Here is a 17,884-nt window from a genome sequence, read left to right as displayed (position 1 = left end):
ACACGGGCTACTTCTTCAATTTCGAGATATCGTTTTTAAATATTTGTCTTTTTCATATTTTATAAAAAATAAAATAAAAATGGCCAACATTACTGCAATCCCCCTCGCAGGAAGGTTTCCCCTCAACAACATCCAGAGAATATGTCCATTACTTTGGAGAGAAGCAGGACAACCTCTGGTCCAGAAGAGGGTTATGGCTTCCAGTCTGCATCGTCAGATCTGCAGAACGCTGCAGCCCGGTCTGGTGCTCAACAGAGAACCTCAAATTTTTTCCAACTTCTTTAAGACTCTTCGCTATAATCTATTCTTCTTGTGTCAAACACAGGTCACTGGAACTAGCTTACAAGGTAGTGCACTGAACTTCTCCTCCTCAAATATGGGTCACTCTTTAGTCCAATAAAGTCACCGTCGTGAGTGGCCTCAGAAGTGGCTCATCCCTGTCTTGGCTCCTCCCATCCCCGACACTGCAGCGGTGGAGTTGGCTCCCTGAATCTTGATCAATCTTTCAGGGCAAACTGAAGACACATGAAGACTCTTCACACACTTCTTCCTCAGGTCACACTTGCGCCCTACTTGACCTCGAGGCCTCCTAACGATCTGCGCCTTTTTATCCACTAAAACGTTTGACTCAATTAATGTTACTTGTTCCTATTGAAGGCTTCGGCTGTGACTGATGTGAATTTGGTTCGACTACTGATGACAAATGTACTCATGGGGAGTCGCTTTGGATAAGTCGTCTGTTAAACGACATCATGTAATGGAATGGAATGATGAAAACACTGTTTTGCAGGCTAACAGCTTCAATCCAACTGCCTTAAAGACAAGCCAACCCATAGGTCAATTCACTGGAGTGATAAGAACATTTGACTAATGGAGGATGATGATTTTTCTACAGCACTCTCTGCTGCAGCACATCGATTTCACGGTCAGCGCCATACTGTTTCCAACAAAAATAACACATTTCTGAGCAAAAAGATTCGAATTTCAAGCACCCTATAAAATACATGACTTTCCACGCTGCGGCCACTTACCGTGAAATAAAACCATTTCTCAAACAGCAACTGAGCAACAACGGCCTTTTGAAAATGAGTCTATTGAGCGTAGATATCGACATAAAGAAATCCTCCAAAAGTTTCTTTGGGTAATCGCCATGTTCACTTTCACTCAGGGTGTACTGACACCAGCTCATAGTGTTTTCACTTGGCAGAAAATGGGGGAGGAAAACAGGATGGGAACTTGGCTGGAGGTGGCCTTTAAGTACGTTTTAAAAGTAGCAACACAAAAATGAATGGGCTGTAGAAGTCGGAGCAGAAGCTTAAAATGTAGAATGGGAGAGTGTTGTCTTGTTGGATAAAAAACAAAACAAAACAAAAGCAGAACCATCTACCATGCCACTTATTCAATAAAGACAGAAATGTATTACAGGTACTCCTCACTTAACGGCCGAGTTCAGTTCCTCGGACCAGGTCGTTCAGTGAATTTATTCGATAAGCGAGGACTCGTGTTATTTAACGGTGAGGGGGCGTGGCCATTGTAAACGCTTGTGTAGTGAATACTGACAGACTGCGGGAACGAGTCTGAGAACGGTGATGAGATGAGATGTATACAGTGTATAGAGCATATATATTATATACATGTCGTGCTTGACGCTGAGACGCCGTCGGCATGCCGCGTTTTTGTCAAAGCGTACAATACAGACTGGTCGGAGAGCCGGTTCTAAGTCTGAACGGTCGTTAAACAGGTAGGTCGTGAAGTGAGGAGGTAGTTCATTTAATACAGGTGGTATAAAATGTCTACAGCATGCAGTTTATGGTGTGACCTTGTTTTAAAGGACATATGTAAAGAAATATTAAAGGTGGCTTCATTAGTAAATTGCATCTACTGAGTCACAATCACAGCGTAAATGCAAGGATGTGGACATTGTTTAATACGCTCCAGCACCAATACGCAGGAGGGCAAATGGGTTTAAATGGGATAGAGAAAATAAATGTACATAGGTACACACAAACAGGAAAGTTAAACTCTCACATGGGAAACGGCGAATTAAAAGGCAATTAAAAACCACATTTCATAAATTGAATCAATCTGCTGTTAACAAGCTGCAGCTGTGAGTCAAACGAAACTTGGCACTGGAAATAGATGTGAAGGAGCAGGAACAACTTCAGATTCAATCTGGAACAGTCACAGAAAACACTGAAGGCGGCCGCTCGAAAAAGCATGAACAATCAATCCAGTCGCCGGCCGCCGAGAGCGGCTCGGGCCGACAAACCATGGAAGGGAAACGTTTTTAAAACCTCCATGAATGCGCTCCGCAAAAAACGGCAAGTTTGAGCGTGACGATTCGAGGCCACTCAAGCGGATTTCTTTCGCAGCATCCTCTTTTCCTGGCAATACAAGTGTAGACTAATATGACAGATCTACAAGGGGACGAGTTTCCCTCAGAACACGATCCACACTCATTACCGCTAATAGGATTATGTAGCACATCACTGAGCATATGTAGCAATACGCTAATGTGTGTGCGTTCTTCAGGCCCGCCTGTTAAAAATGCAGGAATATTTTCACATTTAATTTGCTCGGTTTTTCATCTCCCAATTATCCCGTCGAAAGAAGTAACGCAAAAAGAGAAAGTGAAGGGGGGGAAAAAAATAATCACGGGAAAAAAATAAATAAATCCAGCTTATAGGAAGGGGGGGGGCATCTGACGCAGGCGTGATTTGATTCAGTCCTGGAAGTAGAGAGCCTGCCCTTGAGATGTTCTGAAAAACACTTTTCTCAAAATAAATAGACAACATTATTGTTTTGTTTCGTCCGTTGACCATCGCATTGGGTTTGAGGTCAGAAAACCAACAGGCACCAGTGTAACGCGGCTTCTCTCTCCCTATCCCCGGGACGCCAACACCATCTGACAACCAAAAAACACCAAACTTTGAAACACGCATTTCACTGATTCCCTGACTCTCAACATGTCCGACATTCCTGCCAGAGAGAGCGAGAGAGAGCAAGAGAGAGAGTGAGAGAGAGACAGAGTGAGTGCTTTGGCCTGGCAAATTAGAGCGGAGAAAAAAAAAGAAAATGTGGATTGGCGAACGAGAGACAGAAAGAGGGCATGTTGATTGCACTCATGTTGTGAAAGCCTGTGTGTGTGTGTGTGTGTGTGTGTGTGTGTGTGTGTGTGTGTGTGTGTGTGTGTGTGTGTGTGTGTGTGTGTGTGGAGAAAGTGCCTTTGAGAAGCCGATGTTCACAAATCCGCTTCTAGCTTCAAGAGCATACCACCATGCTTGGCAGGATATATTTTTGTAGGTACACAAGGTAGGTACACCCACACAAAAGTTAATATTTGCCTGACAGGAAGTGCACCCACTTCGATGAAATTATTCTACAAACAAACAACAAAAAGACGCTTCGTGCTCACTGTCCTCTCTAAAACAGATTTAGTTGGACCAGCGTTGCAATCTACCCCTTCCTCTCCCCTCATCCTCCCCTTCCTCTCCGTCTCTCGCTTCATTTCCGCTTCATTTCTATGTTTCTGAGTCACCGCGGGGCCAAGGGGGGTGGGGGGGGGGAAAACCTTCTCCGAGAGGCGGGAGCCAAAACGACGACAACAACACAACAACGCACTTCCTCAACTGCTTCTTTTTATTTTTCCCCGTTTGTGTTTATTTAATAGACGCTTCATCTGTCTGTACCGTTCTCACAGGAAGTTCTTATTGTCCTGTAGTTTGGGTAATCTGCACCAGAGTCAATAACATGTTAAAGCTTTTGATTCACTTTAATTTTCCCTCCAGGGATGAATGGAGTACCTGCCTAATTTTTTCTAATCTTCATCTTAATCCTCCTTTTATCTGTGTACAGCTTGCTCTCTCTTTCCATAACCATCACTATGGTGTCGGACTGGTCTGTCTTTTTTGTCCTTGACCAAATAAGAGGATGCTTTGGGTGCAGGCTATAAAGCACTCAGTGTGTGTGTGTGTGTGTGTGTGTGTGTGTGTGTGTGTGTGTGTGTGTGTGTGTGTGTGTGTGTGTGTGTGTCTTTGTGTGAGAATCTATTTAATATGGGCACAGAAAAGCTGGGTGTATAGTAATTAATTTCAAAACAACAAATTGTGAAAACAAAATTGGTGTTACACTATAGTCTGTGTGTGTGTGTGTGTGTGTGTGTGTGTGTGTGTGTGTGTGTGTGTGTGTGTGTGTGTGCGTGCGTGCGTGCGTGCTGGGGACTCTCTATTGGCTACTATAAAAGAATGACGACCCAATTACTGGCCCACTTTCCCACCAGGAGCAGACAGGAAGGTGAGACACTCGCCGACAACCCCCTGAGTTCTGCTCCCACTAACACAGATACAGTACAAACAATACATTCACTCCAGAGTGTAACAGGTGGCATGCCCCCGGTGGCAACCATTCATTTAGTCGTTGCCAATCATAAAAGCACACAGAATAAAGGGATAATCCAATTTACTAGCGTTGGTGTCTTTTCCAGCTAAAGATGAGAAGGTCAATACCAATTTCATCCCTGTGTGCCCAGAACCAAGATACTGATGGGCAGATGGGATGAACCAGTCTAGCTCCTGTTGGAACTAGGGAGATACACTAAAGCTCAAAAGCTATTTAAGCCATACATCCAGCATCTTTATGGAGAGTTAAAATGCCTGTGCCTGCTTGACCAAATTCTTCCTTCTCACATTAAACTCCATTTTGGAGTTAGTTTTGCACCTCAGAGCTTCCGTAAGCCTGTATTATTTTCTTGATTGTGTATAAAAGATTTGTTGTTGGTCTCCGAGATAAATGAATACGAGTACAGCCCTTGATCAACCCTGTAGGCCCCATTTGAACCAGACGTATATGTGTTCCAAACGCTCCGATGCGACGCGGAAATCGGTACCAAACACAACCCCCCCCCGTCTCCTCACCTGGCCAGGTCCATGCAGGGGTCCGTCAGGGTGGAGGAGGAGTTGAAGTATTCTCTAGCGGCAGCCAGCACCAGCTCTACACTGCGCTCGTAGGCCACCCTCAGAGCAGGGCTTTTCCCCCGAAAGGACAAGCTGACGGAGCTTGGGTCCTGAGAGCAGTCATTTAGGAGGACCGCATTAGGAAACGGTGACGAACGGAAGGCAATTACGTCTGAGAAGAGGCATGTGAATGCATGGTACCTTTGAGCAGTGCATGAGTTGCCCCGCCAGGCGAGTGTTCTCCACTCGGCTGGAGCACAGCAGGGACTCCACAAAGATCTGCGATAGGTCAGAAGACTGAACTTTACTAGTATTCTTAGCATCATTTATACTAGACTCAAGCCTTTCACCACTTGACGTGTATATTGTACTTTATCAGCTCAAAAATTCAGTCATGTGCACAATCAAATGTCCCCCTGCTAATGCGGAATCCATAAAGCACATTTCTCCAGCTAAGGTTTTTTTTTCACTGAAGGTTGTATTGGTTACTATGGGTTTTTCTTATTATGGTGTGTTGCAGAGGTCTGGTTCAGTACCTGGTGGCAGGTCTCTGGGCTCAGACAGGTGTAGACGTTCTGCTGCATGTCCAGAAGGTCCTGAAGTAAACCCCTCCACGCTGGCTCACTGACTGGCGGGTTTCTGCACACACACACACACACACACACACACACACACACACACACACACACACACACACACACACACGCGCGCATACACACGTAATTTTTAGCATTATTAATATTAATACCACCACTACTAATAATAATACAATATATATTAAATATCCCTCAAGAGTAGTGTTTTACAATTATGATCGTTTCTGGATCATGCAGTGCAGACACAATAGAAAGGGTGGTTTCCAAAGCTTCTTAGAACTTCCTGTGGTGTCAAGATGCCTTCAGTGAGCGATTATAGTTTTCAGGGTTTTGTAAAAGGCAGCACGGGTTACAGTTTAACGAGTTTCCTTCCAACAAACTACTCAAATCGCCTCAATAGTATTTTACTAGGGTTAGAATTGGGATGGTATTTCACAAATTTCTGCTCCAAATGTAGATAGATATTGATCAAACTCAAATCAAACACCAAGACATCTGAAACGTCCTGGGTACTGCGAATGTCATGTTTCAGATACTTTAAGCCCCAAAAAAAGCCAAGATTAAAAAATAATAATTAAAAAAATTAGGGGTCCAGCCCAGCAGACTTATAATAAAAATAATAATATTATTACTATTACTATTATTATTATCATAAACATATTAATAATATTAATATCATTATAATAATAATAATAATATTAAACATATTATTAATAATATAAATATTATTATTATTATTATTATTATTAACAATAATAATAATAATAATAATAATGAAGAAAGTTTAAAAGTGCATATAAAAGTGTGCATCTATGGTTTCAAAGTACATAATACCTGAATACCACCAGCATTAATCGGAGACTCAGATTGTCAGGACACATTCAGGTTTTTCTAGACGACTCTATAAACCATCTATGCCTGTGTGTGTGTGTGTGTGTGTGTGTGTGTGTGTGTGTGTGTGTGTGTGTGTGTGTGTGTGTGTGTGTGTGTGTGTGTGTGTGTGTGTGTGTGTGTGTGTGTGTGTGTGTGGGTGTACACAGTATATGTGTGTGTTTTGTGTTGATCCATACTTCCGTCCAGTGTGGCGGCAGAGTTTGACCATCAGCTGGTGAGCCTCTTCCTCACTGTTCTGACTGTTCTTCACGTAGAAGATGGGCTTCTGGAGAGCATGCTTCTCCAGCACCTCCACCACGCTGTGTATACACACAGTCACTCACATCACTTCATCAACCCCATCATCAGACCAAAACACCACTAAGTGGTGTTGATACAAGTAGAGGAGAGGACAAAGGTCAGCTACCAAGAGGGGGGAAGGCGTATGAGGCAACAAGGACACAAAATGTAAAACAGTGGAAGAAAATGAAAAGGGAACAGATAAGAGGAAGGGGAGTAAGCGGAGGGAGAAAAAAAAAAAAAAGAGGGGATGTGTTTGCTCTTAGCTGTTCATTATTTTGTCAGCAGAAAGCCATTTGTAAGCCGGGGTGCAAACAGGAAAGTGTAGAGCAAGACTCCAGAGCAACATGATAAACTGCATGCCGGGAAGACAGCACATCAGTGCGTGTGCGTGCGTGTGTGTGTGTATAAAATGTGAATGTGTGTGTACAAGGGCTGGTGAAGCAGAGAGCAGAGACAAACATTTATTTGACTTTTTGCATTTTTGGCTTCTGTATTGTGTGATTGCACAAGATATATATATATATATATATATATATATATATATATATATATATATACATACATATGTATGTATGTATGTAGCATGTGTGTATGTGTGTGTTGAGGGGTTTGCATGGCAGCCAGAGTCTCAAAAGGTTTGTGCCACTACAGATGTTCCCTCTCTGCTGCACCTCATTAACATTGTAAACAGGTGCCTCTGAATACTTGCGTATCCATGTGTTTATGTGTGTGTATTTGCACGTTCAGAAAGTTTGTGTGTATATTCCTAACCCCCACCACACCACATCTGTCGTTCTCATCCTCTCACTCCATCATCCCCTCTTCAATCCTAACCGTCAATTTCTACCATCTCATCACTTCTCTGACTAAGGGAGTTCACCCTGAGGGGCAGAGAGAGAGCAAGAGCGAGAGAGAGGTTTGGTTTCTAACCTGTCAATGCCTGAGGCGTTTGCATGTATGTGTCTTCAACGTGTGTGTGTGTGTGTGTGTGTGTGTGTGTGTGTGTGTGTGTGTGTGTTTCCCACAGTGGCACATCTCTCCTTTGTGTTTATTTTACAGTGCAGCAAAGGTGGTGAATTATGGGTGTCGGGTCTATAAGTAGTAGCTCCAGTTTAACTTTCCAACAAGGTAAAAGGTGACATCCCTGGAACAGTGCATATTTTAATGTTTTAAACACAGGTTTTTTTAAGAATAATTATAAGTTTTCCCAGATTTAAACTGACGACTTGCAAGCGGTGGAAAGTTTAGGTGTAGCCTAGATATGTCAAAAATTAGAGAGAAAAAGAGAGAAAATGTAAAAATGTGTCAAATCAGAGCGAGAGGAAGAGAGAGAGTACCTTAGGTGCTTTTCGAGTTTGTCCACCTGGTCGTGGAGCGAGGCGGTGATGTCTGTCTCTGGCCTGCAAGATGAAACAAAACATACACCCACACACAGTGAGTTTAGTTTGTTATCAACAACTCTTAAGCGATTCCGCTGCAATCCATCTAAAATGTGGTTGTATTTAGATGTATGTTTGAGTATGTGGGGTGGGGGGGTGGGGGGTGGGGGGGGGGTGTTGCCGCTGTGGGGCTTAACTGTGCCCCTCCTAAAAATAAAAGCCCAAGATGTTCTGCCTCGTGGTAATGTATTCTGGGTCATCTCTCCCTCTTTCTCTCTCTCTCTCTCCCTCTCTCCCTCTCTCTCTATTTAGAAGTAATTAAGCTGTCTCTCTCACACTGAAACAGCCAAAGACACCGTTGTTGGCGTTTAGTGATCCAGTGACCAGTTGTTAAGTTTGTAGGATTAACCTATGAATTATTCCTATCCTACATACCCCGTACCAAAAACTAGCTCTGAAGCAGCTCTCCACATATAGTGACCAGCATCCTCCTCCACCATAGACCAACTGAGGAAAATCGAATATATCCTACGATAAAAGTCCTACAATAAGCCAACACTCATATAGTCCTTCCTCACCCACGGAGGGTAGAGTTCAACATCCACTGACCGCCTGAGGGCCCCGGGTCAATGGGATCCCACCAAAATTTATTTGAACGTGGGCATGCAAAGCCCTTTGAGACAGATACTGAGATGAGGGGCAACAGAAACAAACTTGACTTGACGTTGATGTATGCCTCCGCAAAATATTTGCTGCTGCTGTCATCAGCCCGGGCAGTGACTGTGCCCTGCAGGCTCACAGGGAGACTTTAACGGTAATGCGGCTATTTCTCTTTAAAGTGTCAAGCAACATACAGCTGGTCAGAGCCATTGAACTGGCTCAAAATCATTAAAAAACTTTCCATCTTTCCCTCGCTCTGCTTTTCTATTCTGCCATCTCTCTCTCTCTCTCTCTATAGCTGAGGTACACTGTGAACCAGCACAATGACAGGAACAGCATGTTCACAGATTCCTCCACTGTGACCAACAAGGGCTGCACATGTACGCCGCCTCACAACTCACTTTCCTTTCAACCATTTTTGGTACTAGTATTTAGAACCAAATTGTGCAGAGAAATGGTCTACTGACTTCAAATGTTTTGTCGTTGGTTTTTTTTTTGCAATATTGCAGATATGGCAGAAGTACTTCTTGTTGAGTTTTCATAATATTTGTTAAAAGCTTCTTTGAAGCTGGGACTGAAGTGTTCTGCAAGGGGGAACTTTTTCTCTAGAACTCGCCACAGCTACATTCCACACAGTAAAAGCAGTGGGTATGACAGGATCATACCAATCCCGAGGTTTAAGCAGAATTGTAATCATCCATTTTACCTTTCCTTGTTTCTCAGCAATACCCTCTGTGCTGCTACTACGACACACAGAAGTGTGAAGCACAATTGAAGGCATTCCACCTGTGTTTTAAGAACCAGATGTGTGGGTGACCAAGCAGACATTTAAAGTTGTAATCCCTAAGATTATTTTATAAAAAAAATAATAATAATAATAATAATAATAATAATAATAAAAAAAAAAAAATTATCTGGACAATTTTTAATCAACAGCCATTCAATGTATCTGCTCCTCTATATAATGTTTGGAATGTTCATGGCAGGGTCCGCCATTGGAGAAACTAGCGTATTTACACCGATAGACCGATACAACATTGAAACCACTGACATGTTAAGGGAATAACATTGATCATCTCGTTCCAATGGCACCTGTCAAGAGGTGGGATATATTAGGCAGCAAGTGAACAGTCAGTTGTTAAAGTTGATGTGTTGGAAGCATGAAAAATGGGCAAGCATAAGGATCTGAACGACTTTGACAAGGACCAAATTGTGATGACTAGCCGACTGGGTTAGCGCTTCTCCACAGCGCAGGTCTTGTGGGTAGGGATTGAAATTAAAAGAAATTTCCTTAATCGATAGTTTTTAACCTTAAAAAACAATCGGCAAATTAATTGATACCATAAAAGCTAATGACGTCACCAGGGGATAGTGCCGTGGCGTGTGGGGACAAACGCCCGTCTTTGTGCGAGTTACAATTTTTAACTTTCACTACTTCTTGCTCCACTGGGCATTTTTTTACCTCAACCCCCCCTTGTTGTTCCAGTGAGTACTAATACTTCATGGCTGGGTATTTTTATTTTTGAAACGCCATGCGCTGCAAAGACTCCCGTTGATACATTTACCTGAAGTAATCTTTCTTTCACTTTACATGGCACGGTGGCATGCAGCCTGTCTTTCTATTTGTCCTTGAAACCACATTTTACATACCACGACTTTGCCAAGTTGTAGAAGATCCTCAGAGACACTTCCATACGTCAACCGGCGCGGAGAAATTAGCACGCTGAACCTCCGAATCTAAATGCTAAACCCTGCGGTTTAACAATACCTTTGCCGGCTTGTGTGACTGCTCGACCCGGGCAAACAGACTATTTTCAGACGAGACACTTCACCTTGCGTCGAACAAACACACCAGAACCGAAGCCGCCAGCAAGCCACAATGCCACCACACGTCGAGCCAGGAAGAACTCCTGCTAAACACATTTGCCGCATCCCGCCATTCCAGAACACAACAATACGGAAGGATCCGTGACCCTTCTTGCAGCTCCGGACAAGATAGCCCTTGGAAATCTCAAGGCCATCCGGTTACAAAGACAAGACGACCCATCGGAGCCGATATGGTGATCCAGGAAAAGGCAAACCCAGTAAGACCAGAACTCCGGTAAAGCTCATGGAAAAGTGACGTTGGTGTGGCATGGCGATCTCTTTATTTTATTATTCAGGTTCGAATAGGTTAGCTGTGCATTAAAGCGCAATAAAATACAATCTCTCTCAGTCAATATCCTCCTCTTTCCATAGCAGCCCTCATTTCATTCCCCAGGTGCATGTTTCGGTCTTAAAGTGCCTTCAATTAATTTTTCTACCTAAACCTTTTTCTTATATAATTAAACTCTGTTATTATGAATAAACATTTATTGTTTGATTAAGAAATAGTTAAGTATTTATCTGATATATGGTGTGAGAATTTCTGAATGTAATAGAACTCGCTTCCCTGAGAGCTAAGGACCTTTGTTTTGTTAAAGCTTTCGTAGCACCCAAACTAAACTATGAATATCATAAAAGTCCATATAAGTCCATATCATGTTATACCACAGAAGAGCTACTGTAGCACAAATTTCTGAAAAAGTTAAGATGGACCATGAAGCAATGGTAGAAGGTAGTAGAAGGTGGCCTGGTCTGATGAATCAGAATTTTCTTTTACATCATGTGGATGGCCAGGTGCGTGTGCCTCATTTACCTTGCGAAGAGACGCCACCAGGATGCACTATGGGAAAAATGCAAGCCAGCGGTGGCGGTGTGATGCTCTGGGTGACCACCTACCTAAACATTGTTGCAGACAAAGTACACCACTTCATGGCAACAGTAATACCTGATGGATGTGGCCTCTTTCAGCAGGATAATGCACCCTGCCACGCTGTAAAAATTGTTCAGGAATAGTCTGAGGAACATGACAAAGAGTTCAAGGTGTTGACTTGGCCTCCAAATTCGCCAGATCTCAATCCGATCGAGCAACTATGGGATGTGCTGGAACAACCAGCCCTATCCATGGGGGCCCCACCTCATAACTTATATGACAAAGTATCTGCTGCTAACGTCTTTCTGCCAGATACCACAGGACAACTTCAGAGGTCTTGTGGAGTCCATGCCTTCACAGGTCAGGACTGTTTTGGCGGCAAGGTGGGACCTACACAATATGAGACAGAAATAAGCCCCGCCCCCTCCCTCATGGACAGGTTGCGCTTGTAAACACCCACACACACACAAGGAGCAGTCTGAGGAGAAGCAGAAAGATGAAAGAACAGGGACACAAACATCCATAGTTTGGCCATTTTTGTTTATACAGTGGTACCTCGACTTACGACTGTATGTTAAAACAGTCGTATGTCGAAGCAATTTTTCCCATATAAATTATGAAATCATGATGGGTGAAAATAAACAAAATACACAGTAAATATGAAAAAAATATCGATAAGCCACGAACTACGTGCACACACGATGTAGGTCGCCCGCTGACTGACTGCCCGCTGACTGCTAACTGACTGCTGACCGACTGCTGACCGACTGCTGACTGGCGGCCGACGCGCCAAGTGCAAATTTCCACGGTCATATCTCGGAGCAGTCGCAAGTCGATACAAATTTTCGCGACTATCGCTACTCGTATCTTGGATTAGTTGTAAGTAGATGCAGTCGTAAGTCGAGGTACCGCTGTATTTAAGTTCCGACCCAAAGCAGACGGTAAATATCCATTGTGTAAAATATGTCGACAGGACATGCAACACCACAAACTTTTATTATTCATTTAGAGCTACTTACCATATAAATTTTATTTTTCACAAACGGAAATTATTTGATTTCAAGTAGAAATATGTGTTGTATTTATTTATTTTTTAAACGGAGTTAAATGATGGGACTTATTTTATTTTCAATATTAAATAAAACATATTATAAATATACATTCCTTCATGATAAGAAGGATAATATTTAATATATCAGATAATATTTGACCGGAATCTCTCCCAATTGTCCAGGACACTGAAATCTTCCAGGACACGTGGACTGGCAGCAATTTCTTCCAACGGAAACTCTGGCCTACTGTGTATTTATTTGAATCAAATTAGATCAAACAATGAAACAAACAATACAGTTGCACGACTAAAGTCAGAAATATATGTTGAGGTTAGTGAAGAAATATTTATTTGAGGTTTCCTCTTGGAAGTTGCTCTCCGAATTGATTGGGGCAGAAGGATCCGGAACATGATCTAGTAAGTCTAGCTGTCTATATGTCGACTTTTTTTGGGAAGACCGAATCCGAGCGGAGGGAAAGAAAACCGGCTAAGGATCCTGTCACAGGTAGGTAGTCCGTGTTTAGCAAAGTCTCACAGGAGAGAAGGAAGAGGAGAGGGAGAGTGGGTGTGGGAGAGAGAGAGACATGGGAGAGGGAGAGAGAGGGAAGCAGTAATGCCAGATGGGTAGAAAGAGAGGGGGGGGGGGGTTGTTAGGTTTATTGATAGGTCCTGGGAGAGGAGAGAGAGAGAGAGAAAGAGAGAGAGAGAGAGAGAGGGAGAGAGAGAGAGAGCGAGAGAGAGAGACGGGAAATAGACAGGGAAAGAAATAAAGAGGTAGTGGGGGAAAAAGGTCTGAGTGTGTGTGTGTGTGTGTGTGTACACGTGTGTATAGATGAGTGGGTGTAAAATTGTCGATCAATAAGAAACCAGTCTGAACTGCACAACCATTCCTCACTGTGAGGACCACGATCCAGAAGAAGAAACACTTTCTTTTGCTTTCATGACACCACACCCAACATTTAGTTAGCTGTTTGAAATTGTGTGCGTGTGTTTATGTCCGTGTGTGTGTGTGCGTGTGTGTGTGTGTGTGTGTGTGTGTGTGCGTGCGTTATTGTGTGTGTGTGTGTGTGTGTGTGTGTGTGTGTGTGTGTTGCACGCTGACCCATAGCCCCGCTGCGGCAGACACTCCAGGACGTCGTAGCAGAGGCTGAGCTGGTCGTCTCTCTCGCAGCTGTAGATGCACTCCAGCGCTACAGACATCAACCGGTCTGGGTCAGCAATGATCTTCTGCTGGCACTGGGATAGCAGGAAGAGGAAGAGGGAAGGACGGATATATACATTTTATTTTATTTACAATAAAATACCTATTACCTACCTGTTAATGATATCTATAATGAGAAATAATAATAAATTATATAACAATAGATAATAATCATTGTATTAGAATCCTGTCGAAATATAGTTTATATTATTATCATCATTATTATTATTATTATTATTATTATTATTATTATTACTATTATTGTTAATAATAATAAAAATAATGTTATCTGCAGGCAGCAATACACAGGGTCCAGTTTAGTCGTTTTAGGTACGTGTTACATTTTTCTGTGAAACGCTGCACAAGTTACAAACACCGTGGGCCGTGGACATCTGGACTAATGAATGTGCACTTACGTCACTGCATGCTGCTTTTCTGGCGTTCAGTTTAAATACCCCTGAAGAACGCTGTTTTAAGTATTACGATCATTCCTGGATCATGGAGTGCAGACACAGAAGAAAGGGCCGGTTCCTCTAAAGCGTCTTAGAACTTCCCGCGGTACGAAGACGCCTTCTGTGAACAGTCATAGTTTCTGGTGTTTTGTAAAACACAGCATGAGGTACAATAATCCAAACCTCCTTTAAACGAGCCCTGACTCAAGCGGTCTGTCTAGATGTCGTACTCGCATGTGGCTGGAGGGGAATGGGTTCTGAAAGACGAAGCTTGGACTTATATAACTACGGATGAAACGTCCCCGTTCTAACGACACCTCAACCACGTCTGCGCTTACTGCAGTTGTTGTGTTTCAGATACTTTTAGCCCGAAAAAAACGGAGATTAAAATAAAAAAAAACGACAAGCAATAACAACAGACCTTCCCTGCGGGCTGGACCCCTAATAATAATAATAATAATAATAATAATAATAATAATAAATATAGCTGCAGGCAGCAATACACAGGGTCCAGTTTGGTCGTGTTGGATACCTATTACAATCCTCCGGATTCTGTGCAATGTAGCACGAGTTAAAATTTTTACGACCACTCAGAGACGAACCGTGGATTTATATAGCATTGGTTCATAATGTTACAAAGTGACTGTTCTCAATGTAATGCAGATGTTAAAATTTCTTTGAGTTTTTAAAGTTTTCTCAATATTTACTGATACAAATGTAGATCGTGTGAATCAAACTTGTACAGGTATGAAGCATTCTACAAGCCTAGTTTGTGATCTCTAACCACTACAGAGCAACGGAGTCTACACAGCACACTGGACACGGTGCGATGTACATTCCGAACCAGAACCTGCACATTTATAGTACATAGTATGATGATGTCATGAAGCTTCTTACTGTAAAACTCCTCTCGTTCTCGTGGTGAAGCATGACCGTCCGGATACTGTGGGTCAAATTTGGTTGGCGAAATGCAAATTTCTACTCCATATGTGGATAAATGTAGATGAAACTTGAACCATCAGATGTTTGCGACATACAGGTTCAAATGACACCTCAACCGCGTTTGTAACTTCTGTCATTGTTATGTTCCAGACAGTTTTAGGCCTGTTGTAGACACTTTGGCTTTCGGTGACTTAGACCACGTCTGTCATTTGGGTGTCATATTTGGGTGGTATTTGGGTGGTTTTTCACTCATTTGTGCTCCGTTAGGAGGATCGATTGGGATGAAACGTGAACCAAGAGATGTTTGTGACATTCCGGTTCAAACAAGATGTTAAGCGTGTTCATAACTTCTGCCGTTGTTCTGTCTTAGATAGTTTTAGCTTGAAAAATTCAGAGAAATTTTCCCGAACAATTTCAATAGGGGGCCCCGCCCACTAATAAATATAGCTGCAGGCAGCAATATACGGGATCAATTTTAGTCGCGTTACTGACAAATTGACGAATTACAATTTCACGGGTTCTATTTTTCCGATGCATTCCTAGTGCATGAACGCCTCATTCATTTCCACAGTCAAGTGGACTTGACTTGATGTGGTCACGAGTTTCTCTGGATTAATGTTTTTTTTTGTGTCCAAAGTTTATTCGATGGGTAACTATCCTATGAAACCGGAAAACAGCTGACCTTTTTACGTGGTTATTTAACGTTCAGGATACTATTACGAGAATATGAACTCACCGTGCACACGCCGATTTTGTATATTATCATTTTGCAAATCCGGCAAAGTAAAGAGGACCACAACCCCATATCTAACACGGGGTTAGATCAGAATACATGGTCTTCATTTGCAAAAAACAAAACAAACAGCCCCACAGACAAGAACCAGGTAAGAAGGTACATAAACACACACAGACACACACCTAGTTTGTAATCTCTAACCACTACGGAGCGATGGAGTCTGCACCTGCATACCACTCAAATGAACATTCAGAACTGCAACCTGCACATTTGTAGCGAATTGGATGATGATGTCACAAAGTGTCTTATTCTAACACTCATCTTGTTCCATTACCTGATTTAAAGTTTTCAAACGTTGGCCTGTCGGTAAAGCACAAAGGCTCAGCTACTTTCAGTCAAATTTAACTGTTTTTTCACAAATTCCTGCGTTCTAACGACACCTCAACCATGTCCGTAGCTCTCATGGTCGTCCTGTTTCAGACACATAAAGCCCGAAAAATTCAGAGAATAATAAAAATCGGAACGATTACAATCAATTACAACAATTACTACGAGATCGACCCCTAATAATAATAATAAGAAGAAGAAGAATATAGAAGAATATATTTACAATAAAATACTGCTGATAGGCTATAAATAGGAATAATAATATATTATTATATTATAAAGATATATACATTTATTTACAATAACACACAGTGAAAACCTATAAATACTATTGTCGTCCTCCCGAAGACAGCATGTGGGCTTGTTTTCAGTTTTCTAAGAGTGTGTGTCTTTGTGTGTGTGTTTTGTGTGTTTATCTGTTGTTTCTGTTTTGCACTAGACCTGTCCTTGACAGTGGCCCCTATGGGGTCATAAATATGACTTTTATACAGCACTGCCCCTGACTTCAGCACTAACAGCCGATAAAGGGGTGTGTGCGTGTGTGTGTGTGTGTGTGTGTGTGTGTGTGTGTGTACTGTATAGCTGTGAGTGTATGTAAGTTCCCTAGTTATGGTGGAGAAGGTATATGTGTGTGGGTGTCCTGTGTGTGGGTGTGGGTGTGGGTGTGCGTGTGCGTGTGTGTGTGTGTGTGTGTGTGTCATATCTCACATCAGGTTTGGAGTGCTGGAATATGACAAGGGGCAGGGTGAGGTCATGCTGGGCAAGCCCCACCACGTATTCCCGCAGCAGAGCCTTGGCAGCGCCAGGCGTCAGCCTCTCGCAGCGGTGCAGGAACGGAACCATCCACTGGAGGGTGTCCTTCATGTAGCACTCCACACGCGACTGGAGGTACCGCAACAAACCGCCAGTTAGATAAGTTGAAGGTGACCCTTTATTATTTAGGAAGAACTACAAAAAAATCTACAAAACCACATCACCTCCTTGAAACACGTACTTTCAGTAAATGAAAATACCGAAAGATGGACGTGTTAAGCACATCAATAATACTACATTTTGTAAAGTTGCCAAAATGTGATACATTTAACCTTCATTATGCAATGAAAACAGCATATATACTGTACAAATAATCCAAATATGTAAGCAATACATATTTGGATGATGAATATTAAGCTACGGAAGACTTTTCAGATCTTTTTTTTGTGTTGTTCGTGTGGCATCCCAAACGACATGTCTACCTACCATGAAAACAACCCGGTCCTCTTTACTGGCACTGCGTGGCCTTATGTGATACGCTGCCAAATGATCCACCTGGAGGTTCTTGTAAATTTAAGGCACGAAATGACTATTTCCTAAACCTCTACTTACGCGCTTGTTTCCACTTGTAAAAGAGACCACAGTATATACAGTATTAAGAGAGTCCCGATGTATGTTTTTGGCTGGTTGCAGCCCTGGCAGAGCCTCTTGGCAGGAATCCCGCCTGGCTTTAGCCACCGTTGATTAGCCAGCGTTTAGAGGACAGCTCATGTTGTGTTCTCCAGTGGGATTTGTCCCTGTAGTAGCTACTCACACACCTCTCTGCAGGAGGACACCCATCCCTGTCTGAACACAGAGCTCCTTG

General features: G+C 42.6%; 1 protein-coding gene across 1 annotated transcript in view; it reads right to left on the bottom strand.

Moving 5' to 3' along the window:
• The window catches only part of nbas (NBAS subunit of NRZ tethering complex), a gene marked incomplete at both ends in the record, with an annotated part of 203,143 nt that overhangs the window by 125,494 nt on the left and 59,765 nt on the right, over positions 1-17,884 (bottom strand). Inside the window, 7 exons of the mRNA XM_080022664.1 lie at positions 4,914-5,062; positions 5,154-5,231; positions 5,489-5,591; positions 6,619-6,741; positions 8,062-8,124; positions 13,651-13,784; positions 16,975-17,148. Of these exons, the coding sequence (XP_079878790.1) occupies positions 4,914-5,062; positions 5,154-5,231; positions 5,489-5,591; positions 6,619-6,741; positions 8,062-8,124; positions 13,651-13,784; positions 16,975-17,148 (824 nt within the window). The remainder of the gene's footprint in view (positions 1-4,913; positions 5,063-5,153; positions 5,232-5,488; positions 5,592-6,618; positions 6,742-8,061; positions 8,125-13,650; positions 13,785-16,974; positions 17,149-17,884) is intronic.

The sequence above is a fragment of the Zeus faber genome, assembly GCF_960531495.2.
Source record: "Zeus faber genome assembly, chromosome: 2".
Lineage (NCBI taxonomy): Eukaryota > Metazoa > Chordata > Actinopteri > Zeiformes > Zeidae > Zeus > Zeus faber.
The sequence above is the reverse complement of the archived record's forward strand: the minus strand, read 5'-3'. Positions and strand labels throughout refer to the sequence as shown.